This window comes from Leuciscus leuciscus, assembly GCF_965113295.1.
Source record: "Leuciscus leuciscus genome assembly, chromosome: 2".
Taxonomy (NCBI): domain Eukaryota; kingdom Metazoa; phylum Chordata; class Actinopteri; order Cypriniformes; family Leuciscidae; genus Leuciscus; species Leuciscus leuciscus.
Genome location: NC_138726.1, coordinates 64,266,126 through 64,291,023, shown reverse-complemented (window position 1 = coordinate 64,291,023; position 24,898 = coordinate 64,266,126). Strand labels below are relative to the sequence as shown.

General features: G+C 38.1%; 1 protein-coding gene and 2 long non-coding RNA genes across 3 annotated transcripts in view; 2 read left to right on the top strand and 1 right to left on the bottom strand.

Annotated features, from left to right (window-relative positions):
- supt16h (SPT16 homolog, facilitates chromatin remodeling subunit) overlaps positions 1 to 18,551 on the top strand; it is a 36,671-nt gene extending 18,120 nt beyond the window's left edge. Inside the window, exons 14-24 of the mRNA XM_082161577.1 lie at positions 364 to 517; positions 1,059 to 1,186; positions 2,243 to 2,505; positions 5,314 to 5,432; positions 5,823 to 6,061; positions 6,909 to 6,984; positions 7,651 to 7,820; positions 8,464 to 8,593; positions 8,764 to 8,896; positions 14,788 to 14,862; positions 17,504 to 18,551. Coding sequence (XP_082017703.1) covers positions 364 to 517; positions 1,059 to 1,186; positions 2,243 to 2,505; positions 5,314 to 5,432; positions 5,823 to 6,061; positions 6,909 to 6,984; positions 7,651 to 7,820; positions 8,464 to 8,593; positions 8,764 to 8,896; positions 14,788 to 14,862; positions 17,504 to 17,613 — 1,597 coding nt within the window. The 3' untranslated portion in view covers positions 17,614 to 18,551. The remainder of the gene's footprint in view (positions 1 to 363; positions 518 to 1,058; positions 1,187 to 2,242; positions 2,506 to 5,313; positions 5,433 to 5,822; positions 6,062 to 6,908; positions 6,985 to 7,650; positions 7,821 to 8,463; positions 8,594 to 8,763; positions 8,897 to 14,787; positions 14,863 to 17,503) is intronic.
- LOC309492636 lies at positions 17,671 to 23,806 on the bottom strand. The gene is made up of 2 exons (XR_014203624.1): positions 23,213 to 23,806; positions 17,671 to 22,045 (listed from the first exon to the last, which is right to left on the bottom strand). It is a non-coding gene; the product is annotated as an uncharacterized lncRNA (long non-coding RNA).
- Positions 23,807 to 23,824: 18 nt separating this feature from the next.
- On the top strand, positions 23,825 to 24,898 carry LOC309492633. The gene is made up of 2 exons (XR_014203622.1): positions 23,825 to 23,937; positions 24,409 to 24,898. It is a non-coding gene; the product is annotated as an uncharacterized lncRNA (long non-coding RNA).

Here is a 24,898-nt window from a genome sequence, read left to right as displayed (position 1 = left end):
TTTAGTTTGAATTTTGAGCATTTTTAGGTTTTTCTATGTGTATTGAAGCATTCCTCACATTCCATTCATTCCTAAGGGCGTCAAATTGACCCGCAAGGGAAGGATTTGTTACTTTTTTAAACCACAAAACTAAAATAAGTTACTTTAAAAAAAGAAAGAAAAAGATTCGGGTCAAAATGACCCGTTTAAATAATATTATGCAATTGTAAATATACCTCCTTTTTTTTTTTTTTTTTTTTTGAATTTTATAAAAAGTGTTCTATTATAATGTTGAATCTGTGTGTCAAGTTGTGAACTTCAATACATTTAAATACAACCAGCATCGATTGTAAACGCTCTTCTCTCCTAATGTTCCCCCTTCAGAGCCAGAAAGTCCAATGTGTCGTATAAGAACGTTTCCCAGATGCCCCGGGAGAAGGACATCAGAGATATGAAGATCTTCATCGATAAGAAGTACGAGACGGTCATCATGCCCGTGTTTGGCATCGCTACACCTTTTCACATCGCCACCATCAAGGTAACCTCTCGTTGATGTATATCTGACAATCTGGAGCCAGATTCACCAAGATTCCTAAGAATATATGATGATGATATATTGGTAACACTTTACAATAAGGTGCATTAATTAACTACCTTAGTTAACATGAACTAAGAATGAACTATACTTCAGCATTTATTCATCTTCGTTAATATTAATTTCAACATTTACTAATACGTTATTAAAATCAAAGGTTGTATTAGTTAACATTAGTTACTGCACTGTGAACTAACATGAACAGCTTTATTTTATGTTAACTAATATTAACATAGATTAACTAATACTGTAACAAATGTATTGGTCATTGTCAGTTCATGTTAGTTAATACATTACAATAAGGTTCATTAGTTAACATTAGTTAAAGTGTTACCCGATATTATTAAATAACAATATTAACGCAATATTACAAACTGCTTTATCTGAAATGGTTCTGCTTAAGAAGATTGAGTCTGACCTGTGTTTTGGCCTCATCTGAGTCTCTCTCTCGTGTGTGTGTGTGTGTGTGTGTGTGTGTGTGCAGAACATCAGTATGTCAGTGGAAGGAGACTACACCTATCTGAGGATAAACTTCTTCGTGCCGGGCAGTTCGCTGGGACGTCATGAGGGCAACATCTTCCCAAACCCAGAGGCTACGTTTGTCAAAGAGATGTAAGAGATTTCATGATGTTGAAGTCCGTCGTTGGACCTGATTCATGAAACACAATGTGTATAAATTGCTTGAAAAATCAAAAAAGTCCCCCTATAGTCAATTTTATCCCTTAAAACTCATCTTTAATCACCAAAATGACATATTTAAAAAAAAATTTTCCTTGAAAAAATATCTTGAATGTAACTCGACACCCTTGCCTCAAGTATGTGCGGTTCTATGAATATGCAAATGAGCCCCGCCTCCACTCACTCACTCAGCTCAGAGATCCACTCGTTGACGATCAGACGTTGATCTGATTGGTTACAAACAAGGTAGTTTGTGACGTCAGAAACACTATATACTATATATACTCAGCAATGCTGTTGACTTATGAATTTACACATGATTTGTGCTAAAACATATTAAAAACTGGATTTTCACCACAGGGGGAATTCTGGGTTTCACTTTTGCGTGAAACAATTAATCCTACGATCAATCAGTTCCAAAAATAAATACAAAACCTGTGCTAATTAAAAGAAAACAAGAAAACAATCCAATATATTCTGATAATACAGCATAATGAGAGATTTACAAGCAATTTAAAAGGCGGGTCATTTCTGACCCGGAACACCAAATCAGGGACAGGATTTAGGTTTAAACTTGATAACTTGAAACATTGATACGTTTTTTTTCAAAATTATTCAACGCCTGCACCTTGTTTTCAAAGTTTGTGTTCTCGAGCCCCAAACACTGCTGTTGTGTGAGTGAGCGGCCGGAGCGCGCTGAGGGTTTTCCTGTTAGAACGGTGTCGTGTTAGCGGCCCCTAAGTTAATAACTAATGATCTTCGCAACGGAAGTGAATCAATCAAAACTAACTTTATCTGGACAATAACTTTATTCTAGATCTGCTGTAAAGCCTAAACAATCTCTGTTACTGTAATCTCCTTTTGTCACTGTAAAGCTACTTTGAAACATCTATATTGTTAAAGCGCTGTATAAATGAATACTTGACATTATTGATGAACGCCTGCTGTTAACAAGCAGAACTCTAACACGCGGTTGTTTTCCTCTTTTAGCACGTACCGCGCGTCTAACCTGAAATCCCCGGGCGATCACTCGGTTCCCTCCACAAACCTGCAGAACGCCTTCCGCATCATCAAGGAGGTGCAGAAGCGCTACAAGACCCGCGAGGCGGAGGAGAAGGAGAAGGAGGGCATCGTCAAGCAGGACTCGCTCGTCATCAACCTCAACCGCAGCAACCCCAAACTCAAAGACCTCTACATCAGACCCAACATCGCCCAGAAGAGGATGCAGGGCTCGCTCGAGGCGCACACCAACGGTGAGAGGGGTCGGGCTGTAGTGCTCGTTAAAGGGATACCTCACCCAAAACTGAAGATTAGCCCATGATTTACTCTCCCTCACGCATTCCTCGGTGTATATGACATTATTCTTTCAGACGAATACAATCAGAGTTATATTAAAAAATGTCCTGGCTCTTCCAAGCTTTATAATGCCACTTTTATGATGGATAGATGCACTTTTATGATGGATAGATGCACTTTTATGATGGATAGATGCACTTTTATGATGGACAGATGCACTTTTATCATGGATAGATGCACTTTTATGATGGATAGATTCACTTTGATGATGGACAGATGCACTTTTATAATGGATAGATGCATTTTTATGATGGATAGATGCACTTTTATGATGGATAGATGCACTTTTATGATGGACAGATGCACTTTTATAATGGATAGATGCACTTTTATGATGGATAGATGCACTTTTATCATGGATAGATGCACTTTTATGATGGATAGATGCACTTTTATGATGGACAGATGCACTTTTATGATGGATAGATGCACTTTTATGATGGATAGATGCACTTTTATGATGGACAGATGCACTTTTATCATGGATAGATGCACTTTTATGATGGATAGATGCACTTTTATGATGGACAGATGCACTTTTATGATGGACAGATGCACTTTTATGATGGACAGATGCACTTTGATGATGGATAGATGCACTTTTATCATGGATAGATGCACTTTTATGATGGATAGATGAACTTTTATGATGGACAGATGCACTTTTATGATGGACAGATGCACTTTTATGATGGACAGATGCACTTTTATGATGGATAGATTCACTTTTATGATGGATAGATGCACTTTTATGATGGATAGATGCACTTTTATGATGGATAGATTCACTTTGATGATGGATAGATTCACTTTTATCATGGATAGATGCACTTTGATGATGGACAGATGCACTTTTATGATGGATAGATGCACTTTTATGATGGACAGATGCACTTTTATGATGGACAGATGCACTTTGATGATGGATAGATGCACTTTTATGATGGACAGATGCACTTTTATGATGGACAGATGCACTTTTATGATGGACAGATGCACTTTGATGATGGATAGATGCACTTTTATCATGGATAGATGCACTTTTATGATGGATAGATGAACTTTTATGATGGACAGATGCACTTTTATGATGGACAGATGCACTTTGATGATGGACAGATGCACTTTGATGATGGATAGATGCACTTTTATCATGGATAGATGCACTTTTATGATGGATAGATGAACTTTTATGATGGACAGATGCACTTTTATGATGGACAGATGCACTTTGATGATGGATAGATGCACTTTTATGATGGACAGATGCACTTTTATGATGGACAGATGCACTTTTATGATGGACAGATGCACTTTTATGATGGACAGATGCACTTTGATGATGGACAGATGCACTTTGATGATGGACAGATGCACTTTGATGATGGATAGATGCACTTTTATGATGGATAGATGCACTTTTATGATGGATAGATGCACTTTTATGATGGACAGATGCACTTTTATGATGGACAGATGCACTTTGATGATGGACAGATGCACTTTTATGATGGACAGATGCACTTTTATGATGGACAGATGCACTTTTATGATGGACAGATGCACTTTTATGATGGACAGATGCACTTTGATGATGGATAGATGCACTTTTATCATGGATAGATGCACTTTTATGATGGATAGATGAACTTTTATGATGGACAGATGCACTTTTATGATGGACAGATGCACTTTTATGATGGACAGATGCACTTTTATGATGGACAGATGCACTTTGATGATGGACAGATGCACTTTTATCATGGATAGATGCACTTTTATGATGGACAGATGCACTTTTATGATGGACAGATGCACTTTTATGATGGACAGATGCACTTTTATGATGGATAGATGCACTTTTATGATGGATAGATTCACTTTGATGATGGATAGATGCACTTTTATCATGGATAGATGCACTTTTATGATGGACAGATGCACTTTTATGATGGATAGATGCACTTTGATGATGGATAGATGTATTTTTATCATGGACAGATGCACTTATACATTCAGCCATTCACTGCCATTATAAAGCTTGGAAGAGCCAGGACATTTTTTTAAAATATAACTCTGATTGTATTGGTCTGAAAGAATAATGTCATGTACACCTAGGATGGCTTGAGGGAGAGTAGATCATGGGCTAATTTAAATTTTTGGCTGATATTCGATTGTATTAGAGCGGCACCATATATCGCAATAAAATCCAAATGGTTTGTTGTGATTGTCAGTTTTATACATCCAACCTGTCAAAATAAAAGTCTGATGTTTTCACAATTGAAAATGAAGAATTTAAGATGTGAAGTATTAGTAATGTAATTTTACAGTTGTACTATAACATCCTTTTTTTTTTCTTTTTTTTTTAACAGTACAGCAGTTACAATATTACAATATATTTTTATTTAATTTAGCATTTTATTTAATAAGTCACAATTTATTATTTGATTTATACTAAACTTGTCAAAAACAGTGAGGGCAAAAGTTGTTCGTTCTTGAGTACAACCAAGTGTAAAACTAAGAAATTGAGTATTTAACAAAAATAATTTTATTTCAAAGTACAACTTTTTTTTTTCATTTGTCAGTCGTATTATTACAATGTAACTTATTAATTGCAATAATTGTCTCCTAACAAACTATTCAATAAATCTCTATCAAATAAAAGTTCATCCATCTCAAAAGACTGACTGTCCTGGTGTCTCCAGGTTTCCGTTTCACGTCAGTACGCGGAGATAAAGTCGACATCCTTTACAACAACATCAAACACGCCGTATTCCAGCCCTGCGACGGGGAGATGATCATTGTGCTGCACTTCCATCTGAAGGTGGGGCATTTTACTATCATTCATGTACTATTTTTATTAATGTTTAATTTTTTTAAATATTTTCTGTATGTACATTTTTAATATTTTCTGTATTTTCTAATTATTATTTATATTTTATGTGTTTTTTTATATTTTATGTATTTTTAATATTATTTTATATTTTGTTTAAAAAAAAGATATATTTTCTGTATTTTAAATTTTTTATATTTTCTGTATTTTTTATATTTTTGTTTATATTTTCTGTATTCTTTTTAATTATTTCTTACATTTTATGTATTTTAAATATATTTTTTTTATTTTCTGTTTTATTTGAAACAATTTTTAAATATTTTCTGTATTTTTATTTTATTTTAATTGGCTGAATTTAACGTAGTTTTGTGTGTGTCGTAGAACGCCATCATGTTCGGTAAGAAGCGTCACACAGACGTGCAGTTCTACACAGAGGTGGGCGAGATCACGACAGACCTGGGCAAACACCAGCACATGCACGACCGCGACGACCTCTACGCAGAACAGATGGAGCGAGAGATGAGACACAAACTCAAGTCTGCCTTCAAGAACTTCATCGAGAAGGTGGAGTCTCTCACCAAGGAAGAGCTGGAGTTTGAGGTTCCTTTCAGAGATCTCGGGTGAGTGAGCTAAAGAGGAAATAAAGCTCAAACATGCTTGAGTGTTCCCATATACAAATAAGATTTCAATCAAAACAATGGGTCACATTCACTTTTTTTTTTTTTAACACAAATGCAATGTTTCTTGGGGAAATGCAAAACTTGTGAACGAACAAAGAGTTATCGCAAAAGTTTTAAGAATGAACTCTTTGGGGAATGTTAAGTATTTTGAGTTGACGCAAAAACAAATTAAGTTTTTTGGGGGGTTAACGCTAACTAGGTTTTTTTGGCTTAACTTATTTTTTTTTGGCTTAACGCAAAATGTTTTTGAGGGTTACAGCAATGAGGTTTTTTGAGGGTTAACAAATAATTTTGGGGGGGGGTTAACACAAACTATGTTTTTTGGCTTAATGCAAAAGAGATTTTTTTGGTGGTTAACAAATTATTTTTCTGTTTTTTTTTATCAACTCAATGTAGTTTATCAGGATAACGCAAAACTTGCAGAAGTTTAAGTTAACTTAAGTTTTAACAGGTTTCGTGTAAAATTTGCCACGGGAAAGCAAAACATTTGAGAGAGAATGCAAGTGTTAAGCAAATGAAAGGAGTGTTTATTGTAAAGTGACAAAAGGCGATAAAGTGAGGTTCCTGCAAAAAGCCCTTCTATAGAGATGGTTTGTAACATTGGATCAAGTTTAAGAACAAACTCCTGTGCATACGTACATGAAGTAGAACGTTTTCGTGAGATGTTTTCCCGTGCATATCAATACGAATGATCGATGTAATTATTAGTGAATGATACCGTGTGGCTTTGTCCCAGGTTTCTCCTGGTTTGAGCGGCACTGTAAGCCATTATTCTCCACTGTTTCAGGTTCCAGGGCGCCCCCTACAGGAGCACCTGTTTACTGCAGCCCACGTCCAGCTCGCTCTGCAACGTCACCGAGTGGGTGAGTGTCGCGCCACACGACCCATACTAGTGCTGGAGCGCATCACAAAACTCACGGTTCGGATCATATACGGGTTTTAAGCCACGGATCGGATCATATATACATGTTTATATATGGGGGAGGTTGTAATTTTGCTTTTCATTTATTACTTAAAGCTCACTTGAAGTTCTTTGATACTACATCAAGAACTACTAGCCTAACTGATAAAGTTCCAGCATTATTAAAAACAAGTGAACAGTCAGTAATAAAATGCATAACAAATATGAATACAAAATAACAAAGTTACAGCGTCTAACAGTAGTATTCAGGTACAGAAATTAAAATGTAAAATAATAAGCAGCTTTAACAAAGATAAATCTATATTTATTAACATTAACGACAGATGACAGCAGGAATATTAGGCTGCTGTCACTTTAAGACAGATAAGTGCAGATAACGCGAGTCTCGATTTTCGCCTCTTCTTCTGCATTTAAAATTGTTTGAATGTGTAAATCGGCAAGACAAAACACGTCCAAATTATAAACTTTCACTCTATGATGGTTAAATTAAGCAGTTAATCCGCTAATCGCATGAGTGCCGAACCGTGGGGTAAGCTGGTCCGTTCCACCCCTAACCGACACACACACACACACACCCGTTCTCACGCCCCCACTCTCTCTCTCGCAGCCTCCGTTCGTGGTGACGCTCGACGAGGTTGAGCTGGTTCACTTCGAGCGAGTCCAGTTCCACCTCAAGAACTTTGACGTGGTCATCGTTTATAAAGACTACAACAAGAAAGTCACCATGATCAACGCCGTGCCCGTCAACTCTCTGGATCCCATCAAAGAGTGGCTCAAGTAAGAGTATCACTGGATGTACATGTAAACGAAATACGTTTATTTGCAACAGTTGTTTTCATGTTATCTACTATCTTTAAAGGTGCAGTGTGTGATTGTTAGCGGCATCTAGTGGTGAGGTTGCGAATTGCACCCAACAGAAGTTACGGTGGCCGACAGGAAGTGATGTCGTCGTCTGAGACAGCAGAGAGTAGCCAGTTAAACAATGAGGTTTCTTTATAAAGATTAATTAAGAAATTAGGTTTACTATGTTATTGTGAATATTATTGTCACCTGTTCATCGTGTCAGTGTTTTATCCGCTGACTTTAGCTGAAGCTTCTTTACACGAAGAACAACATAGTGACGAAACGTGTTTGTCCGTTTAGGGCCATTGTAGAAACATGTCGATGTAAGCGGACCCGCGGTGTGTAGAGAGAAATGCCTCATTCTAAGCTAATAAACACATAACGCTTCATTATGTAAGGGTTTATACACCACTGAAAACACAGTTATGTATATGATATTGCATTTCTGTCTACAGATCCTCCTAAATATTACACACTGCACCTTTAAATTAAACATATCAGCCAATATATTTCGGCATCTGCCATCTAAAAATAAATGTATTGGTAAATGGCTAATGCTAACAGTGTGTGTGTGCAGCTCGTGTGATATCAAGTACACCGAGGGCGTCCAGTCTCTGAACTGGACCAAGATCATGAAGACTATAGTGGACGACCCCGAGGGCTTCTTCGAGCAGGGCGGCTGGTCCTTCCTCGACCCTGAGAGTGAGGTGAGACGTCTTGCTGTGTTTTTGGGGGTCAACACACATTAGTAGTTCCCGGAAGAAACTCGAGACTACGATGGAGGTCCTCTCAGGAGTTCAGGAACACTGACACTGATGTAGAGAAAGATGAGCGTGGAGAAACAGGTCCTCTTTAAATGTTCCTCCGTGTGTCTCAGGGAAGCGGAGCGGAGGACGACTCAGAGTCTGAGATGGAGGACGAGACCTTCAACCCCTCGGCTGATGAGGAGGAGGAGGAGGAGGAGGACAGTGATGAAGATTACTCCTCTGAGACCGAGGACTCCTGTAACGGTAAGGCTCGCTTCACTTCTGCTGCATTAGGGGCTTTCGCACCGGAGGAACCTTTTCATCATGAGTTTAGTTCTAGGAACTCCTTTTGGAGGAACTAATTTACTCCTACTTCAGAGTCGGTCTAAACCAGCACTATAGGAACTATCCATGGCGGTAGTGTTCGCTGATTGGCTGAACGCACCTGCCATTATTAAAAAGGCTGTGTAAACACAGATTATAGCCTATATATTTACTCCACAAACTAACTCTACGAACATGGAAAACAGTGATAGATGAAGCTCTTAATCTTTACGCTGAGGAGAAAACCCGAACAACTTTGAGGAGACCAAGAGAATCATGATGATGTGTTTCTGCTCAGCAACACTGGACATCAGACACACGCCGTACGCTAATAACTCTTCATCACTGTCTACTTCCTGTCTATAACAGTTCTGTCTAGTGACGTATGAGACAGGACCGTTAGACAGATCGTACACTATTCTCAGCGCAGTCAAAATAAAAGTCCCAACAACAAGCGTGTCTTACGCAGGGTTCCCACGGGTCCTTGAAATCCTTGAAAGTTTGTGAATCTGAAAAAAAAAATTCAAGGCCCTTGGAAAGTTTTTGAAAATAAACATACATAGATACAGGTTCTTGAAAGTGCTTGAATTTATTTTGTGCAAGAAGTTTTCTGGAAAAAATTCCATATTATTCCCTCCAGTCCGCTAATTTTATTTCGCCAACACTTCGTGGCCTATGCATACTAAGCTTGCTTGAGTTTCAAGATATTTGGCTCACCAAGGAAGAATACAAAGAATGGCTTTCCACCGGTCCTTTAAAATACGGAATCGGTTTTAAATTTAAAGGTAGGCTACATTTAAATTTAAAGGTAGCCTACGCATCATTCAATACGGGACGCGATTTGTCCCGTATTTTACATAAACCCACAAATAGTTGAATAAACAAATAAGGATTTTGCAGTGTGGATAATAGTAATTATAATGATTTCACAAGAAGTAGTAGAGAAGTTCTGTGATGTCACTTTGCATTTGCAGGTGATTGCATGTTAGCGTCTTTGTTTCTGTCATGTGTCGATGCTTTAAATGAAAGAGGAACCGAGTCGTCTTGCTGGGAATGAACTGTTTTATTAACTGACCTTTTATTGCTACAGCTAAGCTACTCGAGCATAACACAGTCACATGCCTTTCAGCACTCTCTCAGGCGACTCCTTGACGTCACCGTTGCGCGACTCCCACAACCCGTAGCCACACATCACAACATCTCCCCCTTTTCAAAGGTTAAAGCTCCAACAGTTAAACAAGATGTACTGCACATCAAATAAAGATAAACATGAACATAACAGTCTCTGAGTGGTTGATGTTTTACATCAGCATTACTTATTGTGATCTCAGGCACTTAATTCCTATTTATCCTGTCAATTATCGGATCTTTCCCAAACATAACAATCTATTCCTATGGAACATAACTTAACTTGGGAACATAATGTAGCTTTATTAACTGTACTTATCACTCAAAACAGAATTACTGAGGAGACAGTGTGAAGATAAGTATCAATAAGTGTTCAAGTGTGTCTATATCTGAGAGGTACTCTGACCTCACGATCCTCTGGATGTCACTTGAACAGTCCTCTGAGGGGACGGCTGGTGTGGTGAACACACCACAGGTGAATCCTTCAGTCTCTGGACAGAAGCAGGGTCACCATGACTGGGTCTAGCCACAGAAGGAGGGCTGTTGGGCAGCTGCAGCGGAGATCCCTCAGACTGCTGCTGCTGGTCTGGAGGGTCAGCAAGCTCCGGGACTGCCTGCAGATGTCTTCTATTGCGTCGCAGCACTGCACCGTTGTCTGTCTTCACGATGTAAGACCGGGGCTCACTGCACTTGCCAATGACTTTAGCAGACGTTTTCCACCCCTTTTCTCCATCCAATTTCACTCTAACGGCCTGCCCAGATTGGAGTTCAGGAAGTGGCAGAGCAGAGTGACGGCGGTCATGGAAGAACCGGTAGGCTGATTTAGTCTGAGCATCCTTCTGCTGGATTTGATGTCTGTGCACAGGAGAAGCTTGTAGTTTTCCTTCCAACATAGGAAGTGTAGTCCTAATGTCTCTTCCAACCATAAGTAAAGCTGGGCTCACCCCCGTAACAGCACTAGGGGTGGCTCTGTAGCACATTAGAGCAAGATATGGATCAGGCAGCTTTAGGACGCGCTTAGCAGTCTGCACAGCTCTCTCGACAGCACCATTTGCTTGGGGGTAATGAGGGCTGGTAGTCGTATGCGCAAACCCATAGCTTTGGCAGAAGTCTTGAAACTCACCCGAGGTGAATTGCGTGGCATTGTCGCTCACCAGCTCCAGCGGTATCCCCCATCTTGCAAACATGCCTTTGAGCCTGGTAATGACCTGGTGGCTGGATGTTGAAGACAGGTGGGCAATTTCAATGTCCCTGGAATAATAATCAGTCACAATGAGATAATTCTGTCTTTCTAGTTCGCACAAATCAGCAGCAATGTGCTGCCAGGGTCCCCCAGGTAAAGGTGTGGTGAGGAGCGGTTCACGTCTTTGAGTGCATCTATTTTCAATGCAGAACTTACATGTTGACACTGCTGTTGTGATCTCTGCACTGATACGAGGCCACCATACTGACATACTAGCTCGAACACGACACCTTGTTAGACCTTGGTGTCCCTCGTGTAACGGTTTAAGCACTTCTGATCTAAGTGCAGTTGGGATAACCAGTCTATCTAGATACAACACTAGTCCATCAGTCTCAGAGAGGTGAGCTCTGGTAGAATAATATCCATGCAGGGATGGAAACAGCGATGTCTTTGGTGGCCATCCGTTCCTAATGAACTGCACAATCTTTTGCAGCTCTTCATCCTCTAGTGTAGCGGAGCGGATTTTGCCAAGTTTTTGCGATGAAACAGGCGCATTTGCTACCACTGACTCCACATATGCTTGTACGTCCTGGTCAGTGTGTTCATCACCACTGTCAGTCAGTGGGCTCCTAGAGAGAGCATCGGCTATGATAAGCTGCTTCCCCGGGACGTGCTCAGCCACAACATTGAATCTCAGTAGGCGCATTAGGAGTCTTTGGCACCTTGGAGGGACTTTGTCCAGGTCGTATGTATTTATGAGGGGTACCAGTGGTTTGTGGTCTGTTTGTAGAAGGAAGCTTTCCATGCCTTGCACATAGCGAGCGAAGCGCTCACATGCCCACACCCCTGCAAGACACTCCTTTTCAATTTGGGAGTATCTCTTCTCTGCATCTGACAATGTGCGGGAGCAGAATGCATCTGGCTTTAACACACCCTCCTGTTCCTGCAATAATGCCGCTCCTAATCCGTAGCTGCTCGCATCGGCGCTGATGACAGTCTTGCGGTTGACATCATAAAATGCAAGTGCTGGTGCTGACACAAGCATAGCTTTCACTTTCTCAAACGCCGCTTCTTGTACATCACTCCACACCCACTCACTTTGCTTCCTGAGCAGAGCAGTGATGGGATGCAGCTCTGAGGAGAGGCCAGGCAGGAACTTTCCAACATAGTTGACAAGACCCAGAACCTGTTTAAGCTCCGTAACATTGGTTGGGCTTGGCATCCGTGTGATGGCTTTAACTTTGTCAGTGTCAGGTCTCATGCCTTCTGCACTTATGAGGTGGCCAAAGTACTTTATTTCTGTTTTGCCAAAATGACACTTGGCCTTGTTCAACTTTAAACCACTGTCCTTTATGGTCTTCAGCACCGCATCAAGACGGGTGTCATGTTCTTTCCTTGTTACTCCATAAACAAGTATGTCGTCCATTACTACGACAACTCCATCATGACCCTTTAACAGTGTCGACATCTGTCTTTGGAAGATATCTGGAGCCAATGTGATACTGAATGGCAGCCGTCGGAAACAGAATCTCCCTATCGGGGTGATGAAGGTTGTCAGCTTTTGGCTTGCAGCATCCAAGGGGATCTGCCAAAATCCGCAGGAGGCGTCAAGGGTAGAGAACACTTTAGCTTTGTCTTATTTTCAGAGCGTGAAGTCGACGGGAACCGACCGAAAGAGGAACCGAGTCGTCTTGCTGGGAATGAACTGTTTTATTAACTGACCTTTTATTGCTACAGCTAAGCTACTCGAGCATAACACAGTCACATGCCTTTCAGCGCTCTCTCAGGCGACTCCTTGACGTCACCGTTGCGCAACTCCCACAACCCGTAGCCACACATCACAACAGTTCATACCGACGGAGACTAGAGAACATGCGCTATAAGCGGGCGTAATGCGCGTTTTTTAAAAAACCATGTCGAGCTCACGTCCTCTCCAGATATCCAGGTATCAATGGGTCTGTCCAGTAAATAATGATGAACATAAGGCGAACTGCAGAGTTTCATTTGCTCACGCTGTGCGTTGGACTTCTGACTTAAAGCAGTATGCAGTGACAGACAAATCCGTTCTTTTAAAGGTATAGGTTTATTGTTTTTTTAGTTTTTCTTTTAAATTTGGATAATCTCTTAATATAATATTCCATACTTTTTTTTAACTTGGTAGACAGGTAACTATTATATTTGTAGATGTTATTAGACAGATCATTTAAGTTATAGGGGATCGTGTATGGGTTTCCCTTATTTTGCCTCACTGAAGGTGGCAACCCTACTTGCCAGAGATCCAAAGGACCATCACTTGGCCAGTGCAGAGTCTGTAAGTGGATAGCTTGGGAGAAGCGGCTCTTTTAAGTCATGCAGCTGGATCTACTCACAATATATTCATACCTCTTAACTTCTGGTTACATGAGCCTAAGCTCTTTTCAGTAAAATCCATGCAAAAGTTAATATCAGATCATTTTAGAATACAGTATAGGGTGTACCGAATATTCTTCAGTTTTATGCAAAACAGAAATACGACAAATAGAATATGTCCAAGAATGGCCAAAAATAAACGCAAAATAAATAGCTTTTTTGCATAGTTTTGTTTGACACATGAAACATTGTTAAAGTTATCTTACACGGTACACAATGTAACCTTGCTCTCACTCGAAATCTGTCCCCACATTAAGTCCTTGAATTTGAGGGTATTGGACCTGGAAAGTCCTTGAAAAGTCCTTGAATTTGAAGTTAACCAAGGTGTGGGAACCCTGCTTACGTCACAGAGTTCCTACTGGCGCTGCGAATGCAACCAGGAAAACGTTCCTAAGGGAACCATTAGTTCTCAGGGAACCATCCTGGTGGATCATTCCTATAACTGAGTTCTAGTCACACAATCCCATTCATTTAAATAGAGAGCTGGTGGTTTCCGACGAGACGGCCTGTAATCCGGGTTCGTACGAGGTGCTTTAATTTGACCTTTTGAAATGTAAGTCCTGGAAAACCCTTGAAACATTTATGAAGAGATTCTTGAAAAGTGCTTGAATTATTGAAAGACAATATATATGAAGTTAGTGCTTACTTTTTTCCATGAAAAAATGAACACTGCAGCCTTTCTGATATAGATATAGATATAAAGACATTTCACATGGCTATGAGTGTGATATTGCTCATATAAATATCCAAGTATATGATACAGCTTTCATTCTTCAGGACAATCATATATTAATGGGGGAAAAATCAGTTTGAATCAGGAAAGCGATTTCTTTATCATGGTATCCTTTCAATGGTTAAAGTTTCCACAGTCATTGCATACGTTGCTTGTGCTGCACTATAATCGTACCATTTTGTTTTATTAGTTCATTTTTGTTTATCTATTTGCCTTTTTCAGAATTTGAAAGATAATAATGATATTGTTTGATAAGTGAGATCTCTGATTGTAGTCCTTGAAAACCAAAAAGTAGTGCTTGAAAGTCCTGGAATTTCATTTTACAGTGTCTGTACGAACCCTGTGTAAATCAGTGATCATGTGATTTGTTGATCTCAGATTACAGCGCGTCACTGGGCAGCGAAGAGGAGAGTGGGAAAGACTGGGACGAACTGGAGGAGGAAGCCAGGAAAGGTGAGTTCAATCCACTGTTTTCCCTCCAGAATGATGTCACTTCCTGGAGCATTTGTTAGTTATTGTTACGGTATAACGAGTGTTTTGTATTACGAGTTTTCTCGCATGTTTAAATATGCGAATGATGCATTAATTTGCACACATTTCCAGAACATAAATGTAAACTTTGGATAAAGCCAAGTTCAAAATTCCTCTATTTATCACTTCATAAATCATCAGACACTGTAAAACAGATAGAAAATAATAATGTTTTAGGAATAAAATGTTCTTTAGATCAATGTGTATTTAGCTTATTTGAAGTAAAGATTTAGTTTTTGATAGAAGTAAATAAATGTTGCTTTATTTGATGTTTATTCATATTTCATTTATTTAGATTAATTAATATTTGAAAGTAATTATTTGAAGTAATACCACTATAATTTAGTGGTATTTATTATTTAATTTTAACATGATTATATTAGTAGTAGTGTTTCCCTCTGTCAGAGGAGTTTGGAAAACTCAGTTTGAGCCTTTAATGATATGAATTGTAATTGAAATCCACCAACTCAAATAGAAGTTCAGTAAAATAAACGCTTAAATGTTAGTTTTGGGCATTATCTTTCCACTAATCTGAATAAAGACAAATCTATGGAAGCTTGCTTCTGCCACAGAATAAAACATTTTAAAAGATAATTGCGACTTGTGAGAATTGCGAGATAATTGTTTATCTCACAATTTTGAGTTTATCACGCGATTCTCACTTTACGCAATTCTGACTATATATCACGCGATTCTGACTATATATCACGCAATTGACTGTATATCACGCAATTCTGACTTTATATCACGCAATTCTGACTTTATATCACGCAATTGACTGTATATCACGCAATTCTGACTTTATATCACGCAATTCTGACTTTATATCACGCAATTCTGACTTTATATCACGCAATTCTGACTTTATATCACGCAATTCTGACTTTATATCACGCAATTCTGACTATATAGCTCGCAATTCTGACTATATATAACGCAATTGACTGTATATCACGCAATTCTGACTTTATATCACGCGATTCTGACTATATATCACGCAATTGACTGTATATCACGCAATTCTGACTTTATATCACGCGATTCTGACTATATATCACGCAATTGACTGTATATCACGCAATTCTGACTTTATATCACGCAATTCTGACTTTATATCACGCAATTCTGACTTTATATCACGCAATTCTGACTTTATATCACGCAATTCTGACTTTATATCGCGCAATTCTGACTATATATAACGCAATTGACTGTATATCATGCAATTCTGACTATATATCACGCAATTCTGACTATATATCACGCAATTGACTGTATATCATGCAATTCTGACTATATATCACGCGATTCTGACTATATATCACGCAATTGACTGTATATCACGCAATTCTGACTTTATATCACGCAATTCTGACTTTATATCACGCAATTGACTGTATATCACGCAATTCTGACTTTATATCACGCAATTCTGACTTTATATCACGCAATTCTGACTTTATATCACGCAATTCTGACTTTATATCACGCAATTCTGACTTTATATCACGCAATTCTGACTATATAGCTCGCAATTCTGACTATATATAACGCAATTGACTGTATATCACGCAATTCTGACTTTATATCACGCGATTCTGACTATATATCACGCAATTGACTGTATATCACGCAATTCTGACTTTATATCACGCGATTCTGACTATATATCACGCAATTGACTGTATATCACGCAATTCTGACTTTATATCACGCAATTCTGACTTTATATCACGCAATTCTGACTTTATATCACGCAATTCTGACTTTATATCACGCAATTCTGACTTTATATCGCGCAATTCTGACTATATATAACGCAATTGACTGTATATCATGCAATTCTGACTATATATCACGCAATTCTGACTATATATCACGCAATTGACTGTATATCATGCAATTCTGACTATATATCACGCAATTGACTGTATATCATGCAATTCTGACTATATATCACGGAATTCTGACTATATATCACGCGATTCTGACTATATATCACGCAATTGACTGTATATCACGCAATTCTGACTTTATATCACGCAATTCTGACTTTATATCACGCAATTCTGACTTTATATCACGCAATTCTGACTTTATATCACGCAATTCTGACTATATAGCTCGCAATTCTGACTATATATAACGCAATTGACTGTATATCATGCAATTCTGACTATATATCACGCAATTGACTGTATATCACACAATTATATCACGCAATTCTGACTTTATATCACGCAATTCTGACTTTATATCACGCAATTCTGACTATATATAATGCAATTGACTGTATATCACGCAATTCTGACTATATATCACGCAATTCTGACTCTAAATCATGTAATTCTGACTATATATCTCACAATTCTGACTATCAGGCAATTCTGAGATAAAAAGTCACAATTAGCTTTTTTATTTTTCATTTTGGCGGAGACAAGCTTCCATACAAATCAGCCCAAAATTGACCAGTGCATGAAAAAATAAAAAGAGTTCCCTCCTGTTTTCACATCTCTATCACACTATACAACACAGTGATTGTGTTTCTGGTTGTTTCCATCAGCTGATCGAGAGAGTCAGTATGAGGACACAGAGGATACATCAAACAACCGGAAGAGGAAGGGTCGTTCGTCAGCTCCACCGCCCAGCAGCAAGAAGAAGAGGCGACATTAAACACACACACACACACACACACACACACACGTTTCCCCACAGTCCTCTTTTACTGCCCCCCCCATATACACACACACACACACACACACACACACGCACACACACACACAGTGTGTCTGATGTAAATAGCGTCGGCCAGCGCTGGTGTGTGCTGTAGGATAGTGGTTTTCATATCAGCGGATGGACGTGGATTTTCCTGCGTTACATCCCTCAAGTGTGTGTGTGTGTCTGTGTGCGAGCGCTGTTCTGAAGCGTAGATGTGACGTAGTGTTGGTGTTTAAGTAACACTCATCCTTCCGGCTCATCTCTCTCTCTCTCTCTCTCTCTCTCTCTCTCTCTCTCTCTCTCTCTCTCTCTCTCTCTCTCTCTCTCTCTCTCGCCAGTCCTGCTCGTTTCTGAATAGTTCATGGCTTTTACGTTAGCACAATTGTGCTTTTTCTGTTTTTCTAATTCGAGGGGACGCAAACACACACACATTGTAAACATACACTTATTTTTTTTGTTTCCCTTTAATACTCTTTTGCTCATTCTGGATTGGTAGTCTTGTATTGTTCAATCAAAAGTTTTTTTTTTTTTTTTTTTTAATAAAAGTTAAGTGAAATTAAAAAAGCAAACTTGTTAGTTTCTCATTTAAACCTTATTTCTGGGTCAAGGGTTTCCTCGGCGCATCCGGTGGTTTGTTGACGTGGTTCTCGACTGGTTTGGACATTAAGCCGCGATTACGTTTGGTATTTTCATGACCTGCTAGTATTCATTAACTCTTTATATAGACCTTATGAAGCTCCGCCCCTTTTCACTTTAAATACAATATACAATAATCAACATTTCATCAAAAAGTTTATCAAAGTTGTGCTAGGACAAGAACGGGTATTGTTCAACATTCATGTATAACTTTGATGAAAGGATTTGATCCACTTCGAATGTTGACTACATGAAATTTCATAAAAAAAAAAAAAAACACAAATACAACCTTTTCACGCAAAATGTTTCTGATAAACCCACATCAGACCTTTTCTAGATACGCCGAGTACGCCAATGCTATAATATAAAATATGATTTATTGAACAACAATAGCCATTATAAACTTTGTATTTAATATATATTATTAAAATACATTGCAAGTTGTGTTTTGGAGACCTTTTATCTGTGAGATTTATTTTTTTTATATATAAAATATTCAGATTCCATTGAAGTGCCATAAACTAATCATGCCTGTCACGCAATTATCCGTGACTTGTATTATTTTATATAGAAGTGAAATGGAATATAGTTTATTTGAAGATATGTGACTCTTCCTGTTTCCCTTTTAGTCCTTCCTTTAATCGCTCGCCCGGGCAACACCGCTCAAGACATCCAATACCCGTCTGCAGTCGGCAGATAACAGCCTTTAGACCAGCAGTTAAAGGGGTGGTTGAGTATGATTTGACTTTTCTAACTTTAGTTAGTGTGTAATGTTGCTGTTTGAGCATAAACAACATCTGCAAAGTTACAACGCTCAAAGTTCAAAGCAAAGGGAGATATTTGCTTTTACAGAAATCACTTTTTAAGGACTACAACAAACGGCTGGTAGAGACTACACCACATTCCTCCCATCACCAACCCTAAAATTTACATAAACCCCGCCCCCTGAACACGATTTATAGATTATCATGACAGAATATGCTAATCAATGACTAGAAGATAACTACACATAAGCTACATAAAAATTCATCAACTAACCATTCAGAAATGTCCTGTTGCTTCTACATGTTGTCACTTCTTCTTGAGTCTCTCCATCATTGTCTGACTCCGGTTTGAACATAAAAGGCTAAAAGTTTGTGAAATGTTCAGTGTTTGTCTGTGAGGTAAAAGGAGATGAGCTCTTGAAGCTCCGCCCCCTCTGCCGGGAGCAGCAGCTCATTTGCATTTAAAGGGACACACAAAAACGGTGCAATTTTGCTCACCCTCAAAAAGAGACAACTTTAACATGCTATATAAAATATCTGTGGGGTATTTAGAGCTAAAACTTCACACACACACTCTGGGGACATCAGAGACTTATTTTACATCTTGTAAATAACACCCCTTTTAAAAAATTCAGAGCTTGATTTAAAAAAAAAAAAAACACATTCAGATAAAAATATCTGACTTCCTGTTGGTCAGAGTCAATGACTCTAAATTAGAAAGTTGTCCGGCTCAATGAGAACAATATGTGACCCTGGATCACAGAACCAATCACGAGTCGCACGGGTATATTTGTGGCAAAATCCAACAATACATTGGATGGGTCAAAATTATCGATTTTTCTTTTATGCCAAAAATCATTAGGATATTAAGTAAAGATCATGTTCCATGAAGATATTTAGTAAATTTCCTACCGTAAATAAATATATAAAACATTTATTTGGTGTGAGTGAATGCAGCACAGTCACGTACATAAATGAACAACTTTGAAGGAGATTTTCTCAATGTTTTGATTTTTTTGCACCCTCAGATTCCAGATGTTCAATAGTTGTATCTCAAACAAATATTGTCCTATCCTAACAAACAACACATCAATGGAAAGATTTATTCAACTTTTAGATGATGTATAAATCTCAATTTCAGCTTCCCACTTTAGTCAAAAGGTGGCGCTATAGAGCCCCTCTTACACATTCTGAGGCTTTGCCCATGTCTACTGGCTGACAACTCTGATGTGTGTGTGTGTCAGGTTTCATGCAACTTGAAGCATGCTAAGAGGCTCAAAAACACCCGAAAAGATTATTAAAGTTTGACGTGTTGCCATGACAACAGTATTCAAAAATTCATTCAAAAATGACCGTTTTATTTATTTATTTTTCATTTCAATGAAAGGAATGTACTATATTTTAGTTTCATAATGTTTTTTATTTAATATTTTGTATTTTTAGGGGATTTTATGGTACTAAATTATATTTACGCTGTATTTATAATCCATTTATTCACGTTTTGAGCATATAGACCTGAAAATTACATTTCCAACTTAAACTGTGGTAAATCTTGAACACTTCAGAGCGACAGACTGAAGTTTGATCTCTTTTTAAAGACGACACTTGGCAGATTATTGCAGAAGTGAAAAAAGTTTTAAAAAGTGAACTTAAAAGAAGTTACAGAATTTTACGTTTAATATTAAAACAAAAATACTATTTTAAATTTTTATATGAAATCTGTATTTTAAAAAACACATTTTACTCTAAAACTGCAAGAAAATCGAAGTCATGAAATATAAACCAGTTCTGTTCCAAAAAAATTCGTTTTCAGTCAGATTTTGTTTGGCTGCAGTACCAAAGGTTTCCACTAGATAAAATTCGTCTTTTTTTACCACATCTCGCGCTGCTGTTTTGACTCCTTTATACACTCTATAAGCTCTTCACGAGTTCTCAGCTGGTCAGAATACCATCATATATAGGCTACACGCATACAACGAGCACATTAAGCCCAGAACACATCATTGTTTTGGATGTTCGGGAAGTTCTGTCATGAAATATACATGAACATACCCCTAATGCCTAAGGTTTGGTATCTATAGGTTCAGTGTTAAAAAGCCAAACATGGAAACTTCTCTTCTCGGAGTGTCTGTTGGCCAGTGTCGTCTTTCTATGGGTGTATATATTTACATAAATGGCATTAACTGTGTAAATTGACCATGATTTCTTACACATCTGTACCGAAATACTGTACGTGACTGTAAGAGATGCATATGTCAGAGAGCAGACGCTGGTCATCACGCTCTCTTAACAGTCAAATCCAGATTCAAACAAGCTTGGTTTGCATGACTCTGGTACAGTATTTCCACAGCAATGGCGATTTACTAAAACACTAAGTGGAGTTTGATCACATCCATCAGTTACTTTGATTTATGATTTGACCAGACTAGTTCGTTACACACAGTCTGAGCAGATAATGGCTGTTTATAACTGGCCTCCTAGTTTCTGGTCATCTTTTATAAACTGCAGACGCTGACCACAGGCTTCACCGCATTTACATGCATGCGTTTAGCAGAGGGTTTATGCAAAGCAACTTACAAATCAGGGAAAACACAAGCAATTAGATTTGGAGCCAACAAATATGAGGAATGTAACTTTATACTATCAAATATATGATTGCTAATGCTCTTTTTAAACACAGACTGAACAATATGAAGCATTGCTTGGTGATTGGTTGAGCTAAACTGGTATTATCTAATTGTGTAGTTAAATTTAACAGCTGACAGATATTCAACATAATTCATGTGTGAGACAGTCTAACAGAAGGACGGACAAAACCAGTCAAATATCAACTGAGTTCTGCTCATATTTAATACCATTTTCTAAAGTATAGCGAATGAACTGATGATGTGAGAAATGTTGAAGGCGTCTGAATAAATGTTGGCTTGACTGTATGTATAGGAGGAGGTGTGTTTGAGGATGAGAGGATAGATAGAGCTGTGTGAGACCTAGGCCTGTCGCGATAATTAAATAACCGTCTGATCGCGATTATTTGATCTAACCGCGATTGTTTCAGACAACCGCGATTATTGCGCTCTTTTATAGACCTACGGCACAAGGGGGAGTCATGAACCAAAATAAATAGACAAGCAGTCAAGCACTAATTACGTTTTCTAGCAATATATTCAAAGTCATCTGAAGCCATTCCATAGCTTAATGTGAGGGACAGTAGTATATTTACATTGTTAAATTAAAGTTCACAAACTCGTCTGCAGCTGTCAATCATTCCGTTCAGCATTCAAACTCTGCAGCTGTCAATCATTCCGTTCAGCATTCAAACAGCGCGCGTCGTCCGGTTACGACAGGATACACGGTAAAACTTTCTCCAATGTGACATTGACGTTATAATGCTTGATCTGTAGATAAAGGGCTGTGGATTTGCATAAAATGACTTTATTTTGCTGGAGTTTTTTGCTGTTTCTAAATGACTCGCTCGCTACCGTGTGCCTACACAGCACAAGGACTATGAATTGGCATCAGACGCACAATAACTGGAGTTTAAAACTGTGAAGAAACAAATGATCAATAAACTGTTGGACTGATATACACTAGGATTTGTGCCCTCGACATTTCTTCGCTTTGTGCCGTGAACTTTTAAATGCGCACTTGTGCATCGCTGCGACTCCATGTTGCATTAAGCACATCATTCTGCACCCGAGATGCGCATACGCGCTTTGTTCCGCTCTGTTTTGTAGCGTATCATATTTTCATGGTTTGTGCACATTTGTTTTTATTAACATGTTTAGATTTTATTAAATTACTGTGCAGATGTTTTCAAAAATTACTTTTTGCTGCTGATTTATACACTCACTAAGTTTAATAAACAAATTGTCATAGCTATTGAATATAGCCTATTTATTTAATATTTAAAGGTGTTAACTGTAAACTTACACTGCAAAATGATAACTTACAAAGGATTAAATTCATCACAATTATTTAATGAATGAAGCACAAAGCCCTAAAACAGACAATTAATCAGCATAATTGCCAAAGCCCTAACACAGACAATTAATCGTCAAAGCCCTAAAACTGACAATTAATCGGCATAACCGCAATTATTTTTTAGACAATTAATCGTCAGCCAAATTTCATAATCGTGACAGGCCTAGTGAGACCAGAAGAGAAACGGGCTTCGCACTGAGCCCTGAGGCACACCGCTGGTAAAAATGTAATCTGCTTGGTTTTTATTTGCACTTCCAGAAGAATTTTTGACTTTGTGACGTCTGAAGTGAAGTAGCCTGTTATAGGCAATGTGCATTGACCTATGATCAATCTAAATTATTGACTTGGATGGGTTGAGTTGGCAGTGATTGATTGTGTTGGTGTATAAAATGAAATTGGTGACACGCAAATCTCAGAATTTTAATATCTTTTGCAAACATGCAAAGTATGTAAAATGACAGAGTCACAGTAATGCCATTCCCCTACTCATTACTTTGAGAAAGAAGTCATTTTTTGTATTAATTAGAATTATTTAGCGTAAAGATAATTTGATCAATCTGTAAAGCGCTCGTGTTTTAAACAGTAGTTTGATTACTTTTTAATACAAGTTTAGTTTTGTTTTCCTGTTGGTGGTTCATGGTGTAAAATGTTTTGCTCTTGGTTCTCCTGGCGGGTTAGTTAATTTTTTTTTTTTATTTAATAAACTTTTAATCAGGGATGATATAAAAGAGGCACCTGTCGACCACTGAATGTAAAGTGTCAGTAAAGTGTAAAGTGACACAAAGTGCCAATTAAATGCATTTATTTTTCATCAGCTCTGATGCACGTGGCGTTTTCACAGTCGTGTTTTTTAATGATCTGGATTGTACACGTGAATTGCCTTCTGTCTGCTACACTGGTGAGTATTTGCACACACATTTCACTGCTTTATTGGCTTCAAAAGTGCAAAACTTTCATTAAACTGCTGTCATGCTGGAATAGAGAAGGAATTCTGACACAAAATGTCGGTCCTAAACATCAGATTTGGATTTGTGTGGTTGAAGCTTGATTAAAAAAAAAAAATTTATCATGTATATCATCACAGATTAAGCTTGAATTTGACAACTTATTTGCAGTAAAATACTGACCAGTTTTTCTGCATAAAAGTTTATGAAAATGTAATTTTTTATTGTACTTGCATTGATTTATTGTATTGAATAGATCAGTCTCCCATTTGTAAAAAAAAAAAAAAAATTATAAAAAAAAAGTGGTAAATGGCATGACTGACCGTTATTTTACTAGATTGCTTTAATAGAAAAACAGAAACTACGACTGCAAAATATTCTATTATTCTTTATGACTTTGATGACTGTGTTTCTGTGTCCCGCAGAGAGGAGCAAACAGACTGACGGTGTAATCAAGTCAACATGATAATGATCCTTCAGTGAAGGCAGAGATTCTGGTGAAGGAGAGTTCATAATGTACAGTTTGTTGAAAGTATACTAATAACGGAGGAACTTACTAAGAGTACGGATTAATAAAAGTGTGTTTGTGTTCTTCAGATAGAGCAGTAGAGCAGATACTGAAGGAGAAGGGACTGACCGAAGATGCAAAACTGTTGGAAAATTCAATCAGATGGAAATGTCTTCCGGAAGAGTGACGCCACGCTACAGACTTGCCTTTGACAAATGGAGAAAAGCAAATACTTTTACTGATCCACTTTGGTGAATTTATAGTGTAGCAAGAGCTGAACCTGTGATTTGACAATTACCCATTTTAGCTGATTATGTAAATGTAATGCAAAAATGGATTGAGATCTGCAGTTTTGTGCAAACAGAGACTGGCCAGTGTTGTTAATAAACACCAATCATATGCGTAAA